At 56.4% G+C, this 23488-nt stretch overlaps 2 protein-coding genes across 11 annotated transcripts; one reads left to right on the forward strand and one right to left on the reverse strand.

Moving 5' to 3' along the window:
* Positions 1–43: 43 nt before the first annotated feature.
* ZNF219 (zinc finger protein 219) lies at positions 44–13951 on the reverse strand. Of its 4 annotated transcripts, none has more exons than XM_077845493.1 (5): positions 13808–13951; positions 3288–3379; positions 1606–3031; positions 1224–1355; positions 44–1077 (listed from the first exon to the last, which is right to left on the reverse strand). In XM_077845493.1, the coding sequence occupies exons 2-5, from the start codon at positions 3291–3293 to the stop codon at positions 494–496; spliced, it is 2148 nt and encodes a 715-aa protein (XP_077701619.1). In that variant the 5' UTR covers positions 3294–3379; positions 13808–13951; the 3' UTR covers positions 44–493. The 4 variants fall into 4 exon arrangements, with proteins under 4 accessions (XP_077701619.1, XP_077701617.1, XP_077701616.1 ...); XM_077845491.1 differs by lacking the exon at positions 13808–13951 and adding an exon at positions 8639–9524; XM_077845490.1 differs by lacking the exon at positions 13808–13951 and adding an exon at positions 8162–8209.
* On the forward strand, positions 8616–21261 carry TMEM253 (transmembrane protein 253). Of its 7 annotated transcripts, none has more exons than XR_013350516.1 (13): positions 8618–9157; positions 10616–10709; positions 10829–10972; positions 11310–11420; positions 11514–11570; positions 11873–11989; positions 12091–12237; positions 12619–12695; positions 14352–14528; positions 15719–15848; positions 16331–16431; positions 16512–17006; positions 20633–21261. XR_013350516.1 is itself a non-coding variant. In XM_077845495.1 (10 exons), exons 3-9 carry the CDS (start codon positions 10865–10867, stop codon positions 14485–14487), a joined length of 753 nt encoding a protein of 250 aa, XP_077701621.1. In that variant the 5' UTR covers positions 8618–9157; positions 10616–10709; positions 10829–10864; the 3' UTR covers positions 14488–14528; positions 20633–21261. The 7 variants fall into 7 exon arrangements, 2 of the variants coding, with proteins under 2 accessions (XP_077701621.1, XP_077701620.1); XR_013350515.1 differs by having other exon boundaries at positions 16938–17006; XR_013350518.1 differs by having other exon boundaries at positions 8616–9157; positions 11879–11989; positions 15719–16431; positions 16938–17006.
* Positions 21262–23488: the final 2227 nt, after the last annotated feature.

A 23488-nucleotide genomic window follows, 5' to 3' on the forward strand; every position in this document is an offset into this window, starting at 1 on the left:
AGAACGCCCGAAGAGCACGGGACATAAGCAGACAGACGCAGCGCCCTGTGCCTCAAGACACCTGTTTATTGGGGACACAACTCTGCGACAGGGGTGACAGGAATTGTACCAAAAATAGCGACGTCTACAGGGGCCCCTGAAGGGGCTAGAAGGGTACAGTGCCCCCCACCCCCACCCATTGTACAAAAATAAACTCTGTCACCTATGGACCAGCGAAGACCGGCAGAGCGCCTCCTCCCCGGGGGCCAGGCCTGGGCAGCCCGGACCCCGTCCTCCGTTCCTCCCCCCGCCACTGCTAAGGCACTGTGACTCTCCCCTGGGCTGGGTGGGTGCCGCCCGCCCACCCTCCTACGCCCTCCACCCCTCACCTCTGCTCCGCGGGGGCGCGGCTGCGGGCCCCACGCTGCCCCCGGCTGGCTGCTCTACCCACTACCTCTAGGCCCCCCGCCCCCGCGGGGGAGCTCACTACGCTAACCGCCCCTAGGCGGGCTCCCTACCGCTCCTGGGCCCCCGGCAGCCCGGAGCCCTCCTCCCCCTCCTGCGGAGGACTGGGGGGGGTCTCTGCGGACTGTGCGGGGGCGTAGGGCGGGGACGCATCCGCCGGGGGCGGCCGGCGGCCCCGAGCCCGGCGGCTGTGGTGCACTTGCAGGTGCAAGGCCATGAGCTCCGGGGCTCCGGTGGCGAAGGGGCAGAAGAGGCACCGGTGGAGGGCGCCCCCCGGCCCGGCCTCGCCCCCCGGCCCCGCCCGCAGGGACAGGTCCAGGGGTTCGGCCTCACCGCCTCGCCCGTTGCGCAGGGTCCTCCCGGGACTGGCGGGCTTCCGACGGGACCCGGGCGCCGCCGCGCTCGGGGGAGGCCGGGGGTGCGCGGCGCCCTCTGCCCAGGCGGCCGGCTGCGGGGCGGGCTTGGCCCCTGACGGCTGTGCCGAGCCCCGCGGGGAAGGGGGCGGCGGCTCCGGGGGGGGGCCGGGCCCGGCCCCGCTGCGCTGCTCCCGGTGGTGGCGCTGCAGGTGGTACTTGAGCGAGCCGGACTGGGTGCCCGCGTAGTCGCAGTGCGGACACTTGTAGGGGCGCTCGCCTGCGGGAAGGGGCGCCAGGGGTCACGCAGGGCGCCAGCAAGGCTCTGCGTTCTGCTGCCTGCGCGGGGCCCCTCTGGGCCAGAGGAGTCCGCGGCCCACCCCGTGCCCCCTCCGCCCCCCGCAGCCCGGAGGCTGCCCCCCTCACCTGTGTGCACTCGCAGGTGCACCTTAAGGTGATGCGCTGAGCGGAAAGACTTTCCACAGAAGGGGCAGTCCTTCCCCGTGGCTCCGCGGCCGCCTTCGGGCCGAGTCCCTCCAGCTAACAGCCCGTTCTCTTCTGCAACACACAGGTAAGGACACGTCAGAAAGGGCTTGGCCGCCCGCCCCCAGCCGCCCGCCCCTTGGGGATGGAGACAGCGGGGTGGAGGGAGCCTGGGGCGGGGTCTGGTGCTGTGCCCTCCAAAAGTGGCCTCCAGAGGTGTTGTTTTTTTTTTTTTTTTTTTTTAAAGAATTAAGAGGCAGGCCCTTTCTTACAAAGGAGGGGGCAGGAGCGGGGCGCGATGGGGCCTCCGCGGGCCCCTACGTACCCTGCGCCGCGGGCCTGGCCTGCGCCCCCGCGGCAGGTGCGGCGAGCCCGGGGCCCTCGGCGGGGCGCGTGTGCAGCGGAGCCAGCGGCCCCCCCGGCCTGCCGCGGGCCCAGGCCTCGTCCTCCGCCTCCACCACCTCCTCCTCGTCGTCCGGCTCCTCGGCGCGGGGTCGGCGAGCCCGGGCCGGGAGGGCGGCGGGCGCGGGGCGGAAGCCTGCGAAGCCGCGGCCGGCCCCGGGCTCCGCGCCGTCCCCGTTGGGCCGGGCCTCCCCCGCCCGCAGGCTCAGGTAGCCCAGCAGGCTGGGCGGCTCCCGGCGCTCGGGCGCGGGGGGCGCGGGGGGCGCGGGCGCCAGCAGCAGCGCGGGGCCGAGCGGCTCGTAGGCCAGCAGGCCGAGGTCGGGGGGCTGCGGGGCGCGCGCCGCCGCGGAGGCGGACCCCGCGGCGCGCAGCGGGCCCAGCTTGCTGGCGTGCACCTTCATGTGGTTCTTGAGGAACCAGGGCTCCTTGAAGCAGCGGCCGCACACGGGGCACGCGTGGTCGAAGGAGGCCTTGTGCTTGCGCATGTGGCCCTTGAGGAACCAGGACTGCGTGAAGCTCTGGCCGCACACTTGGCAGCGGAACTCCGGGGGCGCGGGGGGCTCCTCGGCGGCGGCGGCGGCGGGGGGGGCGTCGCGCTCGGGCTCAGGCTCGCATGCGGACGCGGACGCGGGGGTCGGCCTGGGCTCGGGCGGCGGCGGCGGCGGGGGCGCCGCGGGGGCGGCCGCCAGGGGGCGCTCGGGGGCGCCGTGGGCCGTCAGGCTGTGGTGCAGCAGCTCCTCCTCCTGGCTGGCGCCGAAACTGCACAGGCCGCACTTCCAGGGCCGATGCAGGATGTGCAGGTGGCGTTCGCGCTCCGCCGCGGTGCGAAACTTGCCTTTGCAGAAGGGACACCGGAAGGCGGACGACGCGGGGGCCTGGGGCCGCGCCGGGCCCTCGGCGGCGGCGGCGGCGGGAGGGGCGGGCTGCACGCCGCCCGCGCTCCGGGCCCTCCCCAGCCGGGCCTCGCGCAGCAGCGCGCGCTCCTCCAGCTCCAGCAGCAGGCGCGCGGCGGGGCTACGCGGGCGCTCAGGCTGGTGCGTGCGCAGGTGCGAGCGCAGGAGGGCGCGCTGCGCGGCGCGGTGCCCGCAGTGCGGGCACTGGAAGGCCTGGGCGCCCGGGTGCGCCCGCAGGTGCAGGGCCAGGATGGAGTTGAAGCGGAAGCGCTTCCCGCACACGGGGCACGGGAAGCGCCTTTCGCCCGCGCGACTCTCCGACCAGCCCACGGCCCCCATCCCTGGAGACCCGGCGCTCACGCCCGGCCCGTTGGAATAGCGCTGCAGATCCAGTTCGCCGTCGAAGGCCGGGGGCGAGGGCGCTAAGTGGCCGCCCGGGGCGCGGGGACGTGAGGCCTGCGGAGACAGATGCGAGGACAGGGGCTGCGGAAGGCGCGGGCGCGGGCGGCCGGCGGCCCCTGAGGGCCCCCGAGGGCCCGAATCCGGGGCACCGCGCGCCCTTCCCACTGCCCTCGGGGGTGGGGGCGGGGGGAGTGGGATGTGGATGCGAGTGGAGCTGTCGGGGCCACAGACAGAACTTCTGAGAGAGGGAGGGAGGGAAGGGGTACAGTTGTAAGTACTTGCAGGTTCAGGCCACAGCTGCTTCACTCACCTCCATGGACCCCCTTCACATTCTTTGGTTCTGGGGAGTGCAGGGAAGAGGAGGAAGAAAAGCTGCTAGTGAAGGCAACAGGTGCTGAAGAGCTAGAGAGACACAGATTTGGAGGTAAAGATGAGCCTTGGTTTTCAGCAGTGGAAAGAGGCACCTCCACCCCCACACTCCTAGCACCCCATACTCCTGCAGCCTATTCCTCTGTTCCCCTTCCTTGCACCAGCAGGAGGGGACTGCTGCCTTCAAAATGTGTGCTCCCTCGTTTGCCCAGGCCACAGGCTCCCTGATAACCCAGATGTCTTGCCCCAAATTATTCATTTTAAGCGCCTAGTCCAAAACCACCACTACCATCACCACCGTCGTCACCAACACCATCACCATCATCACCATCATCACCACCACCACCACCCCCTGGTGGTAGAAACCGTCACAGGATGCCCCTCTCTCTCATTCAAGTTAGGCTATGTAGCTTGATGAGCAAATGGGGGTGGGCCTGCCGTGCTCCCCAGTTATCCAAGTGAGACCAGTTGCTCTCAGACCCCTAACTGACCAGCCAGCCAAACATCCTCCCACACTCCACAGTCCTTCCTTCTGCCCTTATCCTGTCTTTCTGTCTTTTCCCCCTCGTCCTCCCTCCCTCCGCCTGGATTCCTGATCCATTCATTTCCATTCATTACAGAGACTCATTCATGCATGGGAGAGAAACACCTCCCAGCAGCAGAGAGTCTGGAGACAGACAGAGGGGGAGGGGCATGAAGGGGGAGAGCGCCAGAGGGAGAGGGAATGAAGAGAGAGTTGGGGGAGGAGTGGAAGTTAAGGGGCGCTGCTGGCCTGGGGAAGGGGTTAAAAACTGCAAATACCAGATAGGATTCATCCCCGTGTTTCAAACCTTGCAGCCTGCAGTTTGATGGGGCATCTCAGCCCCTTTGTCCAGGGCTGTTCCGAGGCAGGCTTTCCTCCTCTCTGCAGGGGAGAGGCTCCCTCACACAAGAGGAGGATTACACTGGCTCTGAGCTCAAGAGGCTGGAGTGAGGGACGGGGGGCGGGGCCGGGCCATCTGCACAGATAGGGGCTCAGCACACGCTCTGAGCAGGAAAGGGTTAAAATTCTCCAGGCTGAAATTCCCTGGGCCTGGGATGTGCAGAGCTCCAGTTCTGAGGAAGGAGAAGAGCACTGAGAGGATTGGGGGGGGTGGGGGTGGGGGCTCTCCTGATTCTAAGCTGCAGAGGTAAGCATTAGGACTTAGAAGCAACCCCAGAATTAACATTCATGGAAAGAGGCCTGGGGAGGATGCAACAGAAGTCCGCCAGCCTACCTTCCTGCTTACACAAGGAATGGGATCTGGTCGAGCCTGGATGATTGTGGGCCTAACCTATATTTTTTTTTTTTTTTTGCCTGAGATATAAAGAATATTTGAGATATAAAGAACTTCCTTACAATAGGCATTGTGAAACTGAAATGGGTTACTCAGAAAGAAAAGGACTCAAGTATTACTTTGGTTAAGGATTTTTAACAGAAGAGAACTGGGCCAGGAGTCAGCCCGCTTATCAGCAAAGAGAAAAGGCTCTGGAGGTCCAAGGCTTCTTTAATTTTTCACATTTAATGAATGTGATAAGATTCCACGAAGGGCCAGGTACCTGCTACATGTGAAATCTGGGTTAAGGGAATTTTATTAACAGGAGGCTGATTGACAAAGTGTCCTCATTCAAGGGTCAGTAAACCACCTCCACCACCACGTTTAATATTTGTACGTCTGTAGCTCCGAATTAGGGCATCCACCGTCATCTTCTGGATCTTCCAAATAAACCCCTTCCCTGAGACCAAGAGCCCAGCTAAGCTCCATGGGTAGTGTCATCAAAGGTGAATTAAAGAGTGGGACCAAGGAGTACGAGGCTATTGTGGGGCCAGTCTGACTATTAATAGCCCTGCAACCTTCAGTAAATCACTTGACCTCCAAGTTTACTCATCTGTAAAATAAGGAGGTTGGACTCATTTATATGGATGGTCCCCTCCCACTTGAAAATTTGTGGTTCTGAGTCACGGGACTCTTCTGGACCCCAGAGAGATGTTAAAAACCAATGGTCATCCCTTCAGTACCATGGAGAGTGCAGTGGGCTACCACAGGAGCCACTGTGGCCACCTCGGTACCATAGAAAGGGCGAGCAGGAGCTAGAGGGGCCTCATTTGCCATTTTAGTGCCACAGATAAAGCTCGGAGAAGAGCTAGAGGATTTTTAAGAATTCCTATCTGGGAACCATTGGTGGGGCTGGTGGGGGAGAAACCAGTGGTACCAGAGGGATTATTTTGGCCTTTTGGATGTCACTGAAAATAGATAAATGTAATAGAAAAAATAGATGTAACTAGAAGAATTTTAATTAGCTCTAAGGAGTGTCCTGACAGTTACAGTTTGTACATCCTGGAATGAGTTACTGAGGCATCGTATTTGGGTCCATCACATTCTGTTGCTCTCCTGGGGATTCCCGGAACATCCTGGTGTACAGCCAATCTGGTATATTCAGAGGAAGCAGATGGTGGGGGAGGAGGGGGGGAGGCTGGGAATACTGCATGGTCATAGCTGACTAACCTATGGGCACATACTCTGATTCTGAGAAGATTCTAGGGCCCCTGAAACTGCCCGTAGGACAGCAAACAAAATACCTCATAGGAGGCTGGACTGCATATAGGGAGCAAGTAGAGTAGAAACAGGGCAAAGCTTCCTCTCTCTAAACAAAACAAAAACAAAAGACCTGCTTTGCACATAGCATTTGCCAGGATGAAAAAAAAAAAAAGTGATATATAAGGAGGCCTAAATTGAAGCTGAATTCCCAAGCAGGGAGAGTTTCCCTGGAGGAGGGTAAGCCTCAAATCAACAAAACCCACTTAGACACCTTCCCAGGCCCAGTCAAGACCTCCTGAATCATCTCCACACCAAAGGAGGCCCCAGGCACCAGATCCCATGAGGGGTTTTGTTTGGTTTGGGTTTTTTTTTTTTTTTTTTTTTGGTTTTGTTTTGTTTTAATAGGAGAGAACACTGACAGGGTCCTAGGTCTAAGAACCGCCTTGGAACCCACGACATGCATGTCCTGCCTGAGGGCAATAATCACACCATTTCCTATAGTCAGGCCCTAAACACCATCCACGAGACTTGGCCAGACAGTAGCACTGACCTACTTTCCACCTCCACTGGGAATCAGGGGTTATGTGGCCCTTATTTGGGTTCTATAAGGATACCAGGCCGGGGTTAGGGATCGGCAATCTTTCCAAAGCAACAGGCCAATTATTTTCATGTGCTGGGAAAGCTGGTGGGGAATGGGATGTGGACCATCAAACCTTACAGCATTAGGGAGGGCTGGGAGGCTTGGTAAGAAGACTCGGAAACAAGGACACGTACAGAGAAGCATCCGCTGAGTGCGGGACCTCAAAAGATTGTCCCTCCAACCAGGGATTCAAAAGTTTTTAGGGGCAGAGTGTAAGAGGCAGGGATTCAGGACTTCTGAGGCATACTTGTGACTAAACCTCTGTCACTGGTCATTCCTAATACTTGATGTTCTTCCCTCCATTGAGAGCCCCACACCTCTGAGGTCCGCTACCAATTATTATGAACAGTGCACAAGGGGAGGCAAGAAAGAAAGGGGCTTCTTAGGTGGTCTGGAGTCAAGGCCACTTTTATCACAACCACATGCCAGTAGCTCCCTGTTAGGGTCTCCTCTCCACGGCCCTCTGAACCTCCCTCCTCGGGGAGGAACCCTGAATTGACCCCACGTCACAGCATGCCCATCTTTTACACCGAGTTCTTGGTTAAAGCCTCCTTCCCTTCATCCTCACTTTTCTGATTTGGGTGCATGGCACCTCAGTCATGGACTCCAAACATACAGCAAGGGAAGGAGAGGAAGGTACACTTGCTGCCCTACTGCCCCCTGCCCCCACCATAGTGAAGCTTATTCCCCAAGCATGTCCCAACTTGACCTCTCTTCTGAAAGTTCCAGAGGACCCTGATTTGGGGGGAGGCGGCGAGGGGGCCGGCCCTAAGTCCCCTTAGCTGGAGCTGACCCTAGAAAGGTCAGAGTCTTAGCACCCATATGAGCCTCAGTCCTCAGATTAGGGGCTAGTGGGGGTGGGGGGGGCGAGGGGGGGTGGGCAGGGCAGGAGAGCCTCTGGGAAAAACCTCCTTCCCAGAAGCAGGCTGGCAAGTAGGGCAGGACCTGTGATCCCGCACAGGGGATTGTTCCAGCAGCACCCCAGTGCCCTCCCGGGGAGAAGAAGCCAGGAGGAGGATGGGGGGGCAGCGGTGGGAGGCTGGGAGGCCAGGGCTCGCTACCCCGGCCGGGAGAACAAAAGCGGAGTTGCAGCCGCCTCCGCCGCTGCCGCCGGCCGAGCTCTTTGTGACACTTTGTTTGGGACGCGGAGAGGGAAGCACCCCCCAGCCTCGCCCCTCCCCCACCCCGCTCCGGGAGAGTTCGGGTCCCTGCCCCCTCGCCCCGCAGCCCTACCTAAGCCGGGGGGCGCTGCTCCGCTCCGGCTCCCGGCGCGGCCGCCCCGCACCCCCAGGCCCCCCGCGCCCTGCCCTCGCGCCCCTACAAAGCCGCCCGCGCCCCCCCGCCCGCCGCCCCGGCCCCGCCGCCCCGGCCCCCGCCCGCCCCCGCCCCCGCCCCCGGGGCCCCCCGGCGCCCCCCGCGCCCGCGGCCGCCGCCCCCACCCCGCCCCCCCGGGAGCTCTGGGCGAAGTTTGCTCGGGGCCGCGCCGGCGCCCCTCCCCCGCCCCCGCCCCCTGCACCTGCTCCGAGCCGGGCGCGCGGGCGGCCCCCCCTCGGCGGGGGGGCGGGGGTGGGGGCGGGGGCGGCGGGGGGGGCCGGCGCGGGGGGAGCGGCTACTCACGGGCCCCGGGCGGGCGGCGGCGGGCGGCGGCGGCGGCGGCGGCGGCGGGCGGCGGGCCGGCGGCGCGGGCGTCAGCGTTACGTGGGGCCGGGGGAGATGCGCCGGGCCCCGGCCCCCCCGCCCCCGGCCCGGCCCCCGCCCCCTCCCCGGTCCCCCGCCCCCGGCCCTGGCCCGCATTGTGTGCGGCGGGAGGCGGCCCGGCCATTAGCATGCGGGGGGCGGCGCGGCGGGGCCGGGGCCGCGCGGGAGCGGGCGCGGGCGCGGGCGCGGGCGCGGGCGGGCGCGGGGCGCGGGGACCCCGGGAGGCGCGCGGGGCGGGCGCGGGGCGGGGGCCGGGGCGCCGCGGCGGGGCGGGGGTGCGACGCACGCTCGGCTCCCCGGGAGGCCGGCGGGGATGCCCAAAGGTCACGCCGTCCTTCCCGGGCCCCCGCGCCGCCCGCCGCCCGCCCCCCGCCCCCGCCCCCCGCCCGGACATACCAGGGACGGAGCTGGCTGGGCCGCGCCTTCTGCCCCGACATGCACGGACTCGGGAAGTTCTTCCTGGGGCTTTATCTCGCAGCCTCTCCCTTACAATTTCTGTCTCTCTTTTTGGGGAGGAGGAGGAGGGGCGATGATAAAGATAGTTAATGTCGGCCGTACAAGAAACATTATTAAAGTTACTCCCTGGTCCTTTCTGTTCTTGATAAACAGATCCGGCTCCTTCCTCTCCAGTTCTCCTCTCCATTCCCTAAGTCGCCCTGATGGCTCTTCAATACGACAAATATTTACTGATTGCTTCCTGCTTAGGCACCAGGCACCGTGCTTAGCACCGAGGGGGACGAGCAGAGACGAGGGGCTGGGGGCGCCCGGCCCTGGGCACAGTGCAACCCTGACGGGGCTCCGAATTCCCAGGCGGCGAGCTCAGACCCGATCCATACTGACGGAATGCCCGTTCACACATTTAGTCGGAGAGGATCCTCACAATAATACCCTGGAGGATAAGGCCTGCACTTCCAGGTACGGAAAATGAAGCCAAAGGGTCTCGCCACTGGCCTAGCAGCTCAGGGACCCGCAGAGCAAGCCCGGCATTTCACATGGTCGGGCCACTGCCACCAAAGGAAATTAATGCACATGCGGATTGAGCTGGGAGTAGACTCAGAACTTCTCGGAATCCCTTTAAGTGTGATTCCCACTCCCCAGGAAAAAGGAAGGGACGCAGTGCTCCAGGGAGTGTTGGCCCGGCACCACTTGCTTCCCAGGACCCTGACTGTCAGGACTAACCCCCAGGCGTCTTCTGGCCCCGTCTTCTTCTACCAACAGTAATAATAATAATGTTAATAGCCACTAACAAGTATTGGGCACTTAAGTGGTAGGTGCCAGGCTGAGCTAGTTCACTGCATTTTCTCTTTTAATACGCAAAGCAACTAACTCCTTGAGTGTTGTATAGGCATCCGTATTGTTAACTTCCCTTGATAGATAAGGAGACAGAGATTAGGTAACTTGCCCAAGGTCATCCGAGGAGATCTGGGATTTGAACACAGGTCTGGTTTTGCTCCAGATCCCAGGCTCGACTCCTTTCCTATTTTTGATCCATGGAGCATATATTCGGGCGCAGCTCAGCTTCTGAATAAGCCTCTGGTATACGGGCATCAGGCATATCTGTGTGAGCTCATCGCATCACTGATGGCTGTTAAGTGCCCACCGCGAGTCAACAAGCCCTCACAGTCATGTTGTTAGCCCCCTTTTTATTACTCAGTCTGAACAAACCGAGGTGCAAACAGGTAGAATAATGTACCCAAAGTCACACAGCTGGGAAAGCAACAAAGCTGAGATTCTAGACCAGGTGGGCCTGACTGCAAGGCAAATTCTAGCTCTCAAAAATAGTCATTGCTGCGGTAGTGTCCTGCCCAGGACTGACCATTTGGGGACTATTTTCTAAACGTATCTAGCTGCAAATGAACACTGTAACACTAAAAACAAAAACAAAAACAAAAACCGCCCCGCTATGAACAGGGATCCCCATCTACTAAGTTAGCATCCAGTCCAGAGTAAATCCTTCAAGAAAGGAAGAAGAGAGGGGGAAACTGTCCAGAAAGTGAGAGACAGGAAGCCAGGGGAATTAAACCTTGCCTGGTCTTGAGACAACACTGCAAGTAGTAATGACAAGGGACCAATCCAGACCGTAATATGGGATTTCCCTGGGGAACAGCAGGTAATTTGAGGAGGAAGCAAAAAAGGAGAACAACTAGATGGAAATAGGGGAAAACTGGGGCCCGTGGTGGTAGTGTCCATGGGGATGGGGTGAGCCGTCAGAAGACCCACAGATGGGCAGAAGCAGGACAGAGCAAGGCAGAGCTGCGTGCTTTGTGGAACGACCCAAGGCTGGTGCCTGCCCATGGCCGCTCCCTGGAACCTTAGGCCCTCGTGGGGACCTTTGCCCCACCCCACCCAGCCTTGACAGCCTGTCTCTGCCAGGACAAGTTTGTGGTCTGCTCTGAGCTACCGGACCCTGCCAGGAGCTCCAGGCCCTGTTGCGTCCCATCCCTTTGGAGTAGCATCTTCAGACCAGGTAGGTCTGAGGCCCTGAGCCTCAACTCCCCGGATTTTGGAAGCGGGCAAAGGGACAGCTGAAAGAGATGTTGCCGCACGTCCTATCTGCTGATAGGCGCCACGATGCATTTCTCCCAGCCTAGGAAGCACTGAACTCCAGTGGGCAAGGGAGCCATGGAGGAGAGAGCTGCTCGGCGGGAGCAGGAGAGCTCCAGTCTTCGTCTGGAAAAGCTACAGCACTGGGCACGGCACAGGCAAAATGGGCACCTCTTGGCGCTGGCGGTGAGGCCAGGCTGCCCCGCCTCAGGCTTTAGAATGTCCAACTGTAGCCCCAATTCAGTTGTATCCATGTTTAGGGAGCACCCACCGCATGCCTGAAGCTGTGCTAGTGTCTGAGTGGGAGGAGGGTGGAGAAAACGTAGAATAATGAAGCAAGACCCTTAGTCTCCAATTAGATCCCATCATGTGGGGAAAACACATAGTTAAGTAACTAGGACACGACGCACAAACACTAAAGAATACCCCATTCCTTCACTTGCCCTTGGTTGACTGCGTTCCGCCCACCTGCATTCCTCCCGCTTGCGGATCCCTGGATGCCCTTCACATGTGTGGCCTCCAGGTGAGCCAGCTGTGGCTGGCAGTGGCTGTGGTGCCACTTGCTGTCTCCGTGGCCTGCCTGAACTCTGCTTGTCACATGGCCACCGCACTGCCGCTCGGGCCTGGGGCACTGGTAAGAGCCATGGCAAGGGAGGGTGGAAGGAGGGTCCTGGAGGCCCCTCCTCCCTGAAGCCAGAGCTCAACACTTGCCTTCCCCACCATTCAGGGTCTCCTCACTGGGATTGCTACCCTTGAGCTGCGCCGAGCACCTCGCCTCTGGAAGGTGAGAGGGCACAGGATGCGGCACTGTTCTCCCAACACACCACACACACACACACACACACATACACACACACGCACACCACTCAGGCCGGGAAGTGACTGAATGTTAACAAACCCTGAGCTCTCTGCCCCTGACCCGCCTAACAGACTGAGGAGGTAACGCAAGAAAGTTAGAGGCCCGATGGCCCCGTTTAGAGATGGAAGAAGAGGAGTCGAGTTTTGTGTTGGGGCTCAGCTGCAGGTGGGGCTTGGGGCTCCCAGGAGTCTCCTAGGCCGGGCAGGGCTGAGCTGGCTCACTGGCAGGTGCAGACCATGATGATACTCAACATCTTCAGTCTGATCTTGGGCTTCATCGTGGTGGTGGTCGAGGTGATGAAGACAGCCTTGGGGCCTGCCCCAGCTGCCCTGTCCCAGGTACAGGTGAGTGAAGGAGAAGGTGGGAGGAGGAGGTGAAGAGGGAATGGGGCAGGGGCAAACAGGTGCTGGCTTCCCTGTAGTATCCTCAACCTGTCTACCTGCAGCTGGCGGGCTTGCTGGTGCTGGAGCTCAGTACTGAGGCCTTCACCCTAGGGGGAGTGCTGGTCTCCGCATACTCGCTCTTCCTGCTGAATCAGAGGAAGCCAGGATGCTGCAGGAGCCAGAGTCTGCACTACCGGGAGCTGCAGGAGGTACTGAGGGCAGGGAGGAAAGTACAGAGCAGTTAGCTAGCAAATGATTATTTTATTTATTTTTTACTGGCTATCATGGTCAGTGGCGCTGAAGGAAGAATAATGGGGCTAGTGGGGGGTAGAAAGGGGGAAGGGGTCACAGCCTGCAACGGATTGGTTTTCTGGCTTTAGGCGTTTCCTCCGTAGTGGTGGGGAAGAGGGAACTGGGTATCTAAATGGGTGGGACTAGAAAGGCGGGAGACCATTAGGGAGCTGCCTAAGTATTGGAAGGACTGTGGGAACAAGGAAAAAGAAATGGAAGAAAAAGAGGAAGTTGTTTCTCTGGGATCCCTCCTTTCTCACCCCTACAGTTTGCTCCCCTCCCAACCGTCTGGTTTGTAGGATCTCCCTGAGTTGGAGGAAGTTGCCGGTCCGGAGGACGGTCCCATGGTGGCTGGCACAACAAACGCAACAAGCGGGTGAGCTGGCCGGGAGGCCGGCGGTCGGGCTCGGCTGCCCCGCGGGAGCCCAGCGTCCTCCGACCTTCCTGCCCCGACTGCACACCGACTGCACTCCGCGGGGCCGGCTGGGGTCCCCTGGACCCGCCTGAAGTCCAGGCAGAGCCTTCAGGTTCCGTGCGCCTAGGCCCCGCTCTTGCCGTCCCCGCCAGGGATGCCGCACCCGGGGCAGGGTCTCCGCAGGGTGTCCTCCGGCGTCTCCCCACTGCCCCGAAAGGCTCCCCGCCTGCAGGGCGTCCTTCACACAGGCTGCACCCCTGTGCCCCCTTCCACCCCTGCCCGCCCCGCCCATCGCCTCCCCTCGCAGCGTCGCGCCCGCCTCATCCCCCCCCCCCCCCTTCTGTCCGCCTCTCGCTATCCCACCCACCGCAAGCCCGGGGAAATCGAGTCCCTGGGTGCTTTAGTTTGCCCCCTTCGATCCGGTTCCTCGCTCCTCTCGCGAAGACTACAAGTCCCAGGATGCCCCTCGCCGCCCCGGGGCCTGCCGGGAAATAAAGAGCCTCCCCTCCGGGAAGGGGGCGCTATGTGTCCGCGGCGCGACGCGAGGCGCTCCGGTCGGGGTCTAGCCGAGTCTCCGCGGACGCGACCACTGGCCCCGCGTGCGGGGGAAGCCCGGCGGGGTGTCGTGCGCGGGGGCGCCGCCGCCCTCCCTCCGGCCGCCTGGGGCCCGCGGGCTGGGGACGGGCCCTCCGCGGAGCCGGGTTCCCCCCGCGCACGGAGCCCGGATGCGACGTCCTGAGACTCGGAGCGCGCGCGAGAAAGGGCTCGGGGCTGATGAGTCAGGAGCCCGGGGCCCGCCCTCCCTGCGTCCCTCCCTCCGCGGCGCCCGCGGGCCGGGCGGGCACGGGCGCCCCGAGCTGCGGCTTCCCCGCCTCTCGCGAGCCCGCGCCGCCGCCGCCCTTCCTCTCCGCGGCGGGAGGTGCACTGCGCAGGCGCGGCCTCGCGCGGCCCCGCGACCTTTGACCCCGGCCGCCGTCGGGTCCGGAAGCGCAGCCCCCGCAGCGTGGAACCTTTGCACGTGTGCAAAGCCGGCGCTCGACGGGGGCCGCGGCTGGAGCCCTGAGAGAACTCACCCCGGAGGCGAGCGCCCCGCACGCATTATCGTCCCCACGTGAGGAGGCTGCCGTCCCCAGAGCGCGGCGCCCGCAGCGCTGAGGCGAGAGCGCGGCCTGGCTGCCCGGCCCCGGCATTGTGTGGGGCGCCCGCAGCGGCGCGGCCGGGACACCTGGGAGAGGGCCCGCGCCCCGTGACAAGGTCGCGCGAGCACCAGTGGGTGGAGACAGCCCGGGATTAGGCTCTTGAGTGGAGAGAGCCGGAAGCGGGCCACCCCCTTCCCTCCTCCCGGGCCGGGCGCCGCGGAGCCCCCGTGCGCAGGGCACGGGAGTCGGAAGACGGTGGCGGAGGAGGAACGGGGTGATGAGCCCCCCCGGCGGCCTGTCTCGCAGACACGCGCGGTAGCTCATGGCGGGCTCCTCAGAGGCCCGGGCTGCGTCCTAGCGCTGGCAGCAGGTCAGTGCCCCGCAGAGGACTCGGTCGGTCACGTTAGTCCAGGCCGTGCTTTTGTAGCAGGCCCCAAACCTTTTTTAGTTTTTTTGTTTTGTTTTTTTTTCCCCTAAGCAAGCTCTGTGGCCAGCGTGGGGCTCGAACACACACGTCGGGGATTCCAAGTCGCACGCCGGGGCCCCCGACAACGCCCACGTCACGCGTCCCACTGCGCGTCCGCAGGAGCCCGGCCGGGCGCTCTGCTACCTGAGGCGCCTGCGGCCTGGAGCCCCACCCACGCGCGTGCGTGAGGTGAGCCTGCGTGGTTCCCGCGCTCGAACACTTCTGCCTCCTCAGGACGCCCCCGGTTGTCGGCCAGGGCGCGACCTCCAGCCACACCCAACCGCGAGGCAGCCGGTTCAAATGCCTGGGAGAAGGGGAGCAAAATCATTTCCTTAAAAAAAAAAAAAAATGTTAATCGTTCCTGGTGATTCTTGAACAGCTCAGCCCTTGGACCTCTCCTCTGCTCCCGCCCATACCTACCTCTTCGGTTCTGTTCCCTAAACGACAAAATGGAATTCCCACTAGAAACGTTGCCATGAAATAATAATAATAAGACTGGGAGTTAGGAAATTTGAGATTCTGGTTTTGTTGTGTGGGTTTGCGCAAATCGACCTCTCTGAAGTGCTCCTCGCGTGCTTGGAGATTATAATCCTAGTATTTATCCTCTACCTTCCCGGAGCATCAGGGCTAACATAGAATCACACACGGGAAAATGGTTCCAAAGGATAAGGCAACTTCGGAGGTTGAAAATAAATTGCCGATAGGGATGAGGAGTAGTGAAAATGAGTGAGACAGATTGCGGATGATGTAACAGGAATTGGTGGGAACTGTGGCGAACTAGAGCGCACACAGTCTGCTTCAAGATTTTACCCCCCCCCTCGGCTCCACCCAGTTACTGCCACGTGGGCCTGTGGGCCTGTGGGCCTGGTGTTGGCATAGTTCCAGTTTTCCTAGAAAAGCCAGAAATTCTGACTAGTTATTTCTGTTTAAAAGATTATATTCAAAAAAAAAATGATTTACCGAGAGACAAAGAGCATGAGCCCAGGGAGTGCGGGGGGATGGTCAGAGGGAGAGGGGGAAGCAGACTCCTCACTGAGCAGGAAGCCCGATGCGGCTTGGGCCCAGGAACCCGAGACCATGATCTGAGCTGAAGTCAGACACCTAATGGACTGAGCCAGCCAGGCACCCCAGAAATTCTGACTTTTTAAATGTGAACTCTTCTGATTTTAAAATGTTGAGAATGAATTTTTCTTAAACTGAGGGCCAGGGTCAGCCTGTTGTCCTTCAATTGTAGGCTCTTCCTTATTTAAGCTGATGATAGGAATTCTTATGTTTTGGGTGTACAATGCTTTTTGGAGGCCTCTCCCGAAATTCAAGTCTTGGAGAGGTTTAATGTTACCTTCTTAACCTTTTTTTTTATTTTTACTTTTTTTTTAAAGATATTATTTATTTATTCATGAGATACACAGAGAGAGAGAAAGAGGCAGAGACACAGAGAAGCAGGCTGCATGCAGGAAGCCTGAAGTGGGACCTGATCCCAGGACTCCAGGATCACGCCCTGGGCTGAAGGCAGGTGCTAAACCACTGAGCCACCCAGGGATCCCCTTAACCTTTTTTTAAATCAGTATCTGTCTATGGCATTGATCCTCAGGGAGAGGGCATTTTGCCCACTAGGGGTTACTTGGCAATGTCTAGAGATACTTCCGGTTGTAAGGAGTGGGTGTTGGGAGTGAGGGGTGGTGGGGCTAGGGTTTATAATGCAAGGAGCATTAGGTGATTCAACAAGTCAGAAGACCAGAGATTTAAGGCCCAGCGCTTGCTACCAGTGCCCACACCCTGGGCACCGTCCTCTCCCAGCCGAGAGACGTTATCTGAGGTCCTGTGATCCCCATTGTCCCCCCACCTACTGCCTCTGCCCGAAGTCCCTGGTAGCTCCAGGGAAGCCTTCTGCCCTGGGCAGTGCTTCCCAGCCAGCACCCTGCTGACCCTTCATCAGCTCGGCAGCCTCGGTGGAAGTCACTCCCGTTTCACTTGAATTACCACCCTATCAGAATGCCACAGAAAGAAGCGGCTGGGACAAGGTTCCTGCGGCCTCGGCTTTCCAAGGCCTCCACCCCTGCCCGTGCCTTGCCTGGAGAAATACCCGATTCAGGTGTGACTTCACATGCAGCTGGGTTCGCTGGTGGCTGGGAAATCGCCTTGGTGGTGAATTTTGCCCTCCTTTCTTTGCAGCGCAGGCCTTTATTCTGGCCTTGGATACGAGCTTACAGACCCCGGCCAGGGGTCTCCCATGAAAGACCTGCTCTTGCACAGGGCTGGGGGCGGGCCTGGGCTGTGTCCTCTGCTGCCACCTCGTGGCCCCCGGGCTGCCCAGGTCGCGGTCTCGCCCAGGCGTCCCCACAGGGTCCCCGCGAACAGTCTTCGTGGCCTGGGCCCTCCGCGAGGCCTCCCCTGCAGGGGGTCCCCCAGGGCGTCACCCTGGGACCCTGGCGAGCCTGCAGCTGCTGGGCAGAGGCCCTGGAGGCAGTGACCCCGGCTGCCGGCGGTATCAGAGCTCACCTTGCCCGCCTGGCCTGGGTGTCCCCTGGGGCTGGGGCACCCTACTCTTGGGGAAAAGAGGCTACCTCGGTGGCCTTCTGGATTTCTTTTTCTCACCAGGCCCATCTTGTGTTGCTCTGAGTCCACGGCCTTCACCTTGGCTTGCCCAGCCCATGCTTCCTCAACATGGTATTTGTCTTTTGGTTTTGTTTCTTGGTAAGGATTTTATTCATTTATTTGAGAGAAAGAGAGCCCAAACGTCGGGTAGGGGCAGAGGGAGAGGCAGACTCCGCGCTGAGCAGGGAGCCCGACCCTGGGCTCCATCCCAGGCCCCCGAGATCATGACCTGAGCCCAGGTCAGATGCTTAAGGGCTTGAGCCACTCAGGCGCCCTCAAGTTCAGGATTCGATTGATGGCTTGAGCAGGACTGTAGCAGTGTGGTCGCAGGGAGGCAATGTTTCCTATAAACATGACAGGGTCTGCGCACTGTACTGATCAGAGGTCCCTCCCCAGGGTCCAGGGACTCTGGACTACTGGTGACCGAGTAGTGACTCCACAAGAGGGAAAAGCAGAAAGCATTTTTAGTTGGTGCTAATTTTTTATTCATTATAATACTGTGTTAAAACCTTCCAGTTGGGACACCTAGGTGGCTCAGTGGTTGGACATCACTTTTTTAAAGAGATTTTATTTATTTTTTCATGAGAGACATAGAGGGACAGAGACACAGGCAGAGGGAGAGGCACACTCCATGCAGGGAGCCCGATGCGGGACTTGATCCGGGGTCTCCAGGATCATACCTTGGGCCGGAGGCAGATGCGCAACCCCTGAGCCACCCGGGCATCCCATAAACTCTTTAAAAAAAAAAAAAAAAACACCTTCCGGTTGCCAAAGCAAATTTGTAAAACTGTCCCTCGGTTGTTGTCTCCTCCCATATACTTTCCATATGCTCACCTTCTATAAAAAGCCCTCATTATACCACAACCCCATTAATAGGGGTAAATGTGTAAAAATTCGGGGTGGAGGGCTTCTGTGGGGGCTCCTGGGGTGGGGGCCTCTTTCAGCAGGAGTCATGATCTCCAGGTCCTGGGATCAAGCCCAAGTGGGGCTCCCTGCTCAGCAGAGAGTCGGCTTCTCTCCCCCTCCCCTTGCTCATGCTCTCCCTTCCTCTCTCAAATAAATAAATAAAATCTTTTTTAAAAATTTCAAGGGGAAGAATCTCCTTGCATAATTTCCTAGGGCCTCAGGCTGCAGATAGCGTCCTACTGAGCCTGTGTGTAGTGCTTCTCTTTAAAAGTGAGATGCTACTTACTTAATGGGAGTTGTCTTCTGTTTCTTTTGTTTTTCCTTCTTTGTATATATTTTTTCCACCTTATTTATATTTTAGATTAATTCTACTTATCATCTGAATCTTTATTTTTATCAGAAACTTTTCCTATGTTCTGTCCAAAGTAATGAGTTGTCTTTGTTGATTATTGGGTGTTTTTCCTTGCCTTTATAAAGTTTTCTTGTTTTATTTATTTTTTTAAAAGACTTTACTTATTTATTCCTGAGAGACACACAGAGAGAGGCACAGACACAGGCAGAGGGAGAAGCAGGCTCCACGCAGGGAGCCCAGTGTGGGACTCAATCCCGGATCTTCCAGGATCATGCCCTGGGCCGAAGGCAGTGCTAAACCGCTGAGCCACCCAGGCTGCCCAGTTTTCTTGTTTTAAATGTTTTCCCCCAAATCCAAGTCCCCAAGATAATTTAATTTGTTTTGCTTCTCTATAATTATTTGTACCCTTTATGTATGAAGAAAATGCTAGAGACTCACACTTAAGCTTTAGATAAAGCTAGAGGACTCAAAGTCATGGCCTAGGAGAAACAGGATTGATGTCTTTATAAATCTCAAAGATAGGGCAGCCCCGGTGGTGCAGCGGTTTAGCACCGCCTGCAGCCCAGGGCGTGATCCTGGAGACCCTGGATCGAGTCCCACATCAGGCTCTCTATATGATGCCTGCTTCTCCCTCTGCCTGTGTCTCTGCCTGTGTCTCTGCCTGTTTCTCTGTCTCTATGAATAAATAAAATCTTTAAAATATATATAAATCTCAAAGATAATTATGATGAAGCTGAGAAGCAAAGCTGGGTCCAGTGGTTACTTGTTACAGAGAGGCCAATTTTAGATCAAAAAAGAGAAAAACCTGAAAACTTTTCAAAAGAATGAGCTGCTTTGAACTTGGCTCTCAACCTCTGGATATGTTAGAGGTGTTCTGTGCTATATACTCTCACTGATAGGTCGTTGAAGCAACTATTTAAACATCGACTGAATGTTCGGAACAGATGACTTTTAATTTCTCTTCCAACAATAGGATTTGGCTTTTCAGCACGGGTGTTTTAATTGACATCCATACTCTCATCAGAATGACTGGCTCTGGGCATAATTGTAAAGTAAGGTGTCAAGTATTCGTCTAGTCCCTAGAACAGAGTTTATCAACCATGGTCCTACCGACTTTTGGGCCAGATAACTCTTTGTTGTGAAAGGCTGTCCCTGGGAACGCAGAATGCTTCCCAGCAGCCCTGACCTCTAACCACTAGATACCAATAGCACTCCTCCCACAAGTCATGACCATCAAAAATGTTTCAGGCTTTGCCAAATGTCCCCTCCTGCTTAAAAACCACTCCCTCAGAGAGATACGATATGAGGGATTTCAAGAACTTAAGTCTAACTTCCCCAACATTCTTATACTGAAAAGGAGGAGACCTACAAAGATCAACAAGAACCATATCACACATCCCAAGCCTGAAATCCTACCCCCGTCGTCTGCCTCTTATTCCCCTTTCTGAATTTTTTGTTCCTTTATTAAATTTTCTCTCTCTTTTTTCACCCAAATTTTCTATCTTAACCAGTACTTCTACTTGGCCACACAAGCTGAAAGCTAAGCTCGATGCCCTCATTTCCTGTAGCCAAATGCTCATTTTCTAGAGATTCTCCTGCTCCTGAATCAGTTCTGTCCACCACCACTGCCCCACGTCAGGCCCTCACTGCCCTTCACCCAGACCACGGGAAGAGCCTCCTTACAGGTTTCTGTGCCTCCGCACTTGCTCTTCTCAGATAAGTCTTGCTTGTAGCCACATGAATGTGACCACATGGCTTCCCTGCTGAAAAGCCCTTCAGTCACCCCGGTCATCTACAAGATCAGGTCCAGGTTTTTTAAAACGGCTCAATGCCTCCAGTGGCCTGGCCTTTGCCTGCCTTTCCAGGGCCATCTCCCACATCCTCTCCCTTCATTCTTCAATGAGAGCAATCTGAGAAGATGCCATTGGGTGCAGCCTAAACATTAAAAAAAAAAAAAAAAAGTCCTGATAAATGTATATGATAGACCCTTCCACCCCATCTTTGCACTTCACGCTCTCCCTCTTTATTGTCTTTCTAATTAGCCCAAGGATGATGATGTGATGATAATGATGACAACAAGGAGGACAACGATGACAGCATTGGCTCAGTGATAGGCAGCGTCGGGGCGGAGGGGGGTCACTGCTGTTTGTGGCATCCACTACTGAAAAATCAAAACAAAACACTAGTAGGAAAAAAAAAAAAACACTAGTAGGGGAGCACCTGCCTAGCTCAGTTGGAAAAGTGTGCAACTCTTGATCCCAGGGTTGATTTCAAACCCCATGGTGGGTGTTTAGATTGCTTAAATAAATTAAAAAAAAAAAAAAACACTAGTAGGAAGTGAAAGCCATATCATGAAAAAATAACTAAGTCAAAACGTCTTGCTTTAGCACATATATTTCTTTCTTCTGTGCATTATTTAAGCTGTTGTTTCTATTCTCAGCTCTACACCAGCGCTTCACAACTGCTACTGATCCTTCGGGACTCAGCTGAATCCTAACCTACTTTGGGAAGCTTCCCTGACCTCTCCCACCACCACCCAGACTATAATTCTTCAATGCTCCCTTAACGCACTATACACATTGTTCTAGACTTCCAACATTTTATTGTGAAGGGGATCAGGATTGGCCACCCCAAAATATGCCACATCAGCATAAGGATTGTTTTGAGCTAAAGGCAAATAAGCAGAAAACTCAGAACTCTCTGCCTTCCCCCATCTGCCTAAAAGTAGGACAAAAAGCTCTGTTCGGGAAGATATTCCTCCTCCAGCAAGACAAGGAAAAACAGCCATTCTCGTGGCAGCCAGCCAGCACCCTGATGGGTCCTGCACAAACAAACCTTACTGAGATAACCGTTCTCTTCCAACAATTTTCCTCATATATTTCCTTTACTACAACTTACATGCCCTAGAAACCCAAACTCCTTTCTCCTTGATCTTGTCACTTCTCCATAATTTCTCACTCTTTATTAGAATGGCATATGATGCCCTGAATCTAATCTCCTCTTTGGGTCTCTGTTTCTTCTCTATGAAGGCTCTCTGTGCACATAAAAATTAAAATATTAACATCAAAATTTGTATGCCTTTTCTCTCCTGTTAATTTGACTCCTGTCAACTTAATTTGCGAGCTTCAGCTACTAAGCCTACGAAGACAGAGAAAAGTTTTATTTTTCTTTCCCTACAAGTGAAATGATCATTTATGTGTCCACCTTTGAAGCAAGAACTATGTTTTACAATTCTTCACAGCCCCAGACTTAGCCAAGTGAATGACGTAGAGGAGACATTCAATGTTTACCGAACAAATGAGTAAATAGACTGAGTCAGAAGGAACCTTAAACCATTCCACTCAACATACAGACTCCTGTGCGGTATTCTGACTTCTTCAGTCGCTAAAACATTAACAATGAGCGTGCCACTGGAGGAAATCATTCAAATGTGGCAGCTGGTGCCACAGCGAATTCATGATCTCAAACTGGAACGAGATCTGGAGGCTGCACCATAATGCGGCTACTGGCAGCTCTCAGCTTCCACAGCTGCTACTTCCAGTTTTTCACCTTGTTCGGTAACCGTAGTTACTGCAAAGTGCATCTGGAAGAATAAACAAATGATGAAAGGGGGAGGAAGAAAGGAGGGAGGAGATAGGGCTTCTAATAGGAAGAATAATAAGGTGAGACCTGGTCTATCAGCTATTAATGTATATTATAAAGATAAAAAATTAAAACAGTGTGGGTTGGCACCAGAATAGACAGAATGGAACAAAATAGAATAAAAAATAGAACTCAGGGAGGCATGTCTGGCTGGCTTGGTTGAGCGTGAGATTCTTGATCTTAGTCTTGAGTTCAAGCCCCATTTTGGGTGTAGAATTTATGCTAAAAAAAAAAGTTTTTTGTTCTTAGATTTTATTTATTCATGAGAGACACAGAGACACAGGCAGGGGGAGAAGCAGGCTTCCTGCGGGGAGCCCGATGCGGGACTCGATCCCGGGACCCCAGGATCACGCCCTGAGCCAAAGGCAGACACTCAACCTCTGAGCCACCGAGGCATCTCTAAATTTTTTTTTTTTTTTTTTTTTTGAAGATAGGGCACCTAGGCAACTCAGTTGGTTAAGCATCTGCCTTTGTCTCAGGTCATGATCTCAGGGTCCTGGGATGGAGCCCTGTGTCAGGCTCCAGGCTCAGAGGGGTCTGCTTCTCCCTCCTTTCCCCCAACCTCTCCCCTCCATGTGCACACTTACTCTTTCTCTCAAATAAATAAATACATTAAAAAGAAAACAAATGAAAAGTTAAAGGAGGATGACAGAAAGTGACATATTGCTCAAAGATTGTTAGTATTAATATTGAAAAGAATAAAACATCAATAAAGATAAAACAGCCAATTTACCAATAAAGAAATTGAACTGGCCGATAAATCTATGAAAGATGATTTATATTTACAGTAATTAAATCAATGAGATTTAAAACGATAAGATACCGTTTTGTACCAATCACATTATTAACATCATTAAGCGCATAAAACCCAGTGTTGATAAATATGCAAAGAAATAGGCACTTTCCAACGCCTGGTAGGGCTGTTGATTGGTACTACTGGAACAGAAGGCAATTTAACACGTTTTATCTATATATTAAGAATTGCCGGGCAGCCCTGGTGGTGCAGCAGTTTAGTGCCGCCTGCAGCCCGGGGCATGATCCTGGAGACCCTGGATCGAGTCCCACATCAGGCTCCCTGCATGGAGCCTGCTTCTCCCCCTGCCTGTGTCTCTGCCTCTCATTCTCTCTCTGTGTCTCTATGAATAAATAAATAAAAATCTTTAAAAAAAAAAAAAAAAAAAGAATTGCCTACCCTTGGCCAAGCAATTCTGCTTCAGAGGTTTTCTCAGCCACACTCTTGGACACATGTAGGGAATTACCTATTGAAATGTTCACTACAGGGGATCCCGGTGGCTCAGCGCTGCCTTCAGCCCGGGGCGTGATCCTGGAGACCCGGTATTGAGTCCCACGTCGGGCTCCCTGCAGGGAGCCTGCTTCTCCCTCTGCCTGTGTCTCTGCCTCTCTCTGTGTCTCTCATGAATAAATAAATAAAATCTTTAAAAAAAAAAAAAAAAAGTACGTTGCATCCAATTACAAAATAGGCAAAAGACTTGGATAGACTTTTCTCCAGAGGATTTACAAGTGGCCAGTAAGCACATGAAAAGGATGTTGAGCACCAGTCATTAGGAAAATGCAATTCAAGCCCACAGTAGGATGCCACTTCACCACTTCCCACCTACCTATAAAACAATACACGGAAAGCAGCAAGTGTTGG

The sequence above is a fragment of the Canis aureus genome, chromosome 13, assembly GCF_053574225.1.
Source record: "Canis aureus isolate CA01 chromosome 13, VMU_Caureus_v.1.0, whole genome shotgun sequence".
Taxonomy (NCBI): Eukaryota; Metazoa; Chordata; class Mammalia; order Carnivora; family Canidae; genus Canis; species Canis aureus.

What these genes read in the sequence shown, in the direction of transcription:
- TMEM253 (XM_077845495.1), top strand. Translation starts at nt 10,865, where the DNA reads ATGGAGGAGAGAGCTGCTCGGCGGGAGCAGGAGAGCTCCAGTCTTCGT. An exon ending in GGCACCTCTTGGCGCTGGCG is followed by an intron (nt 10,973 to 11,309) that starts GTGAGGCCAGGC and finishes TGTGGCCTCCAG; the next exon opens with GTGAGCCAGCTGTGGCTGGC. An exon ending in CTGCCCTGTCCCAGGTACAG is followed by an intron (nt 11,990 to 12,090) that starts GTGAGTGAAGGA and finishes GTCTACCTGCAG; the next exon opens with CTGGCGGGCTTGCTGGTGCT.
- ZNF219 (XM_077845493.1), bottom strand. An exon ending in GGCCAGGCCCGCGGCGCAGG is followed by an intron (nt 1,356 to 1,605) that starts GTACGTAGGGGC and finishes TGTGTGTTGCAG; the next exon opens with AAGAGAACGGGCTGTTAGCT. An exon ending in GCACCTGCGAGTGCACACAG is followed by an intron (nt 1,078 to 1,223) that starts GTGAGGGGGGCA and finishes CCCTTCCCGCAG; the next exon opens with GCGAGCGCCCCTACAAGTGT.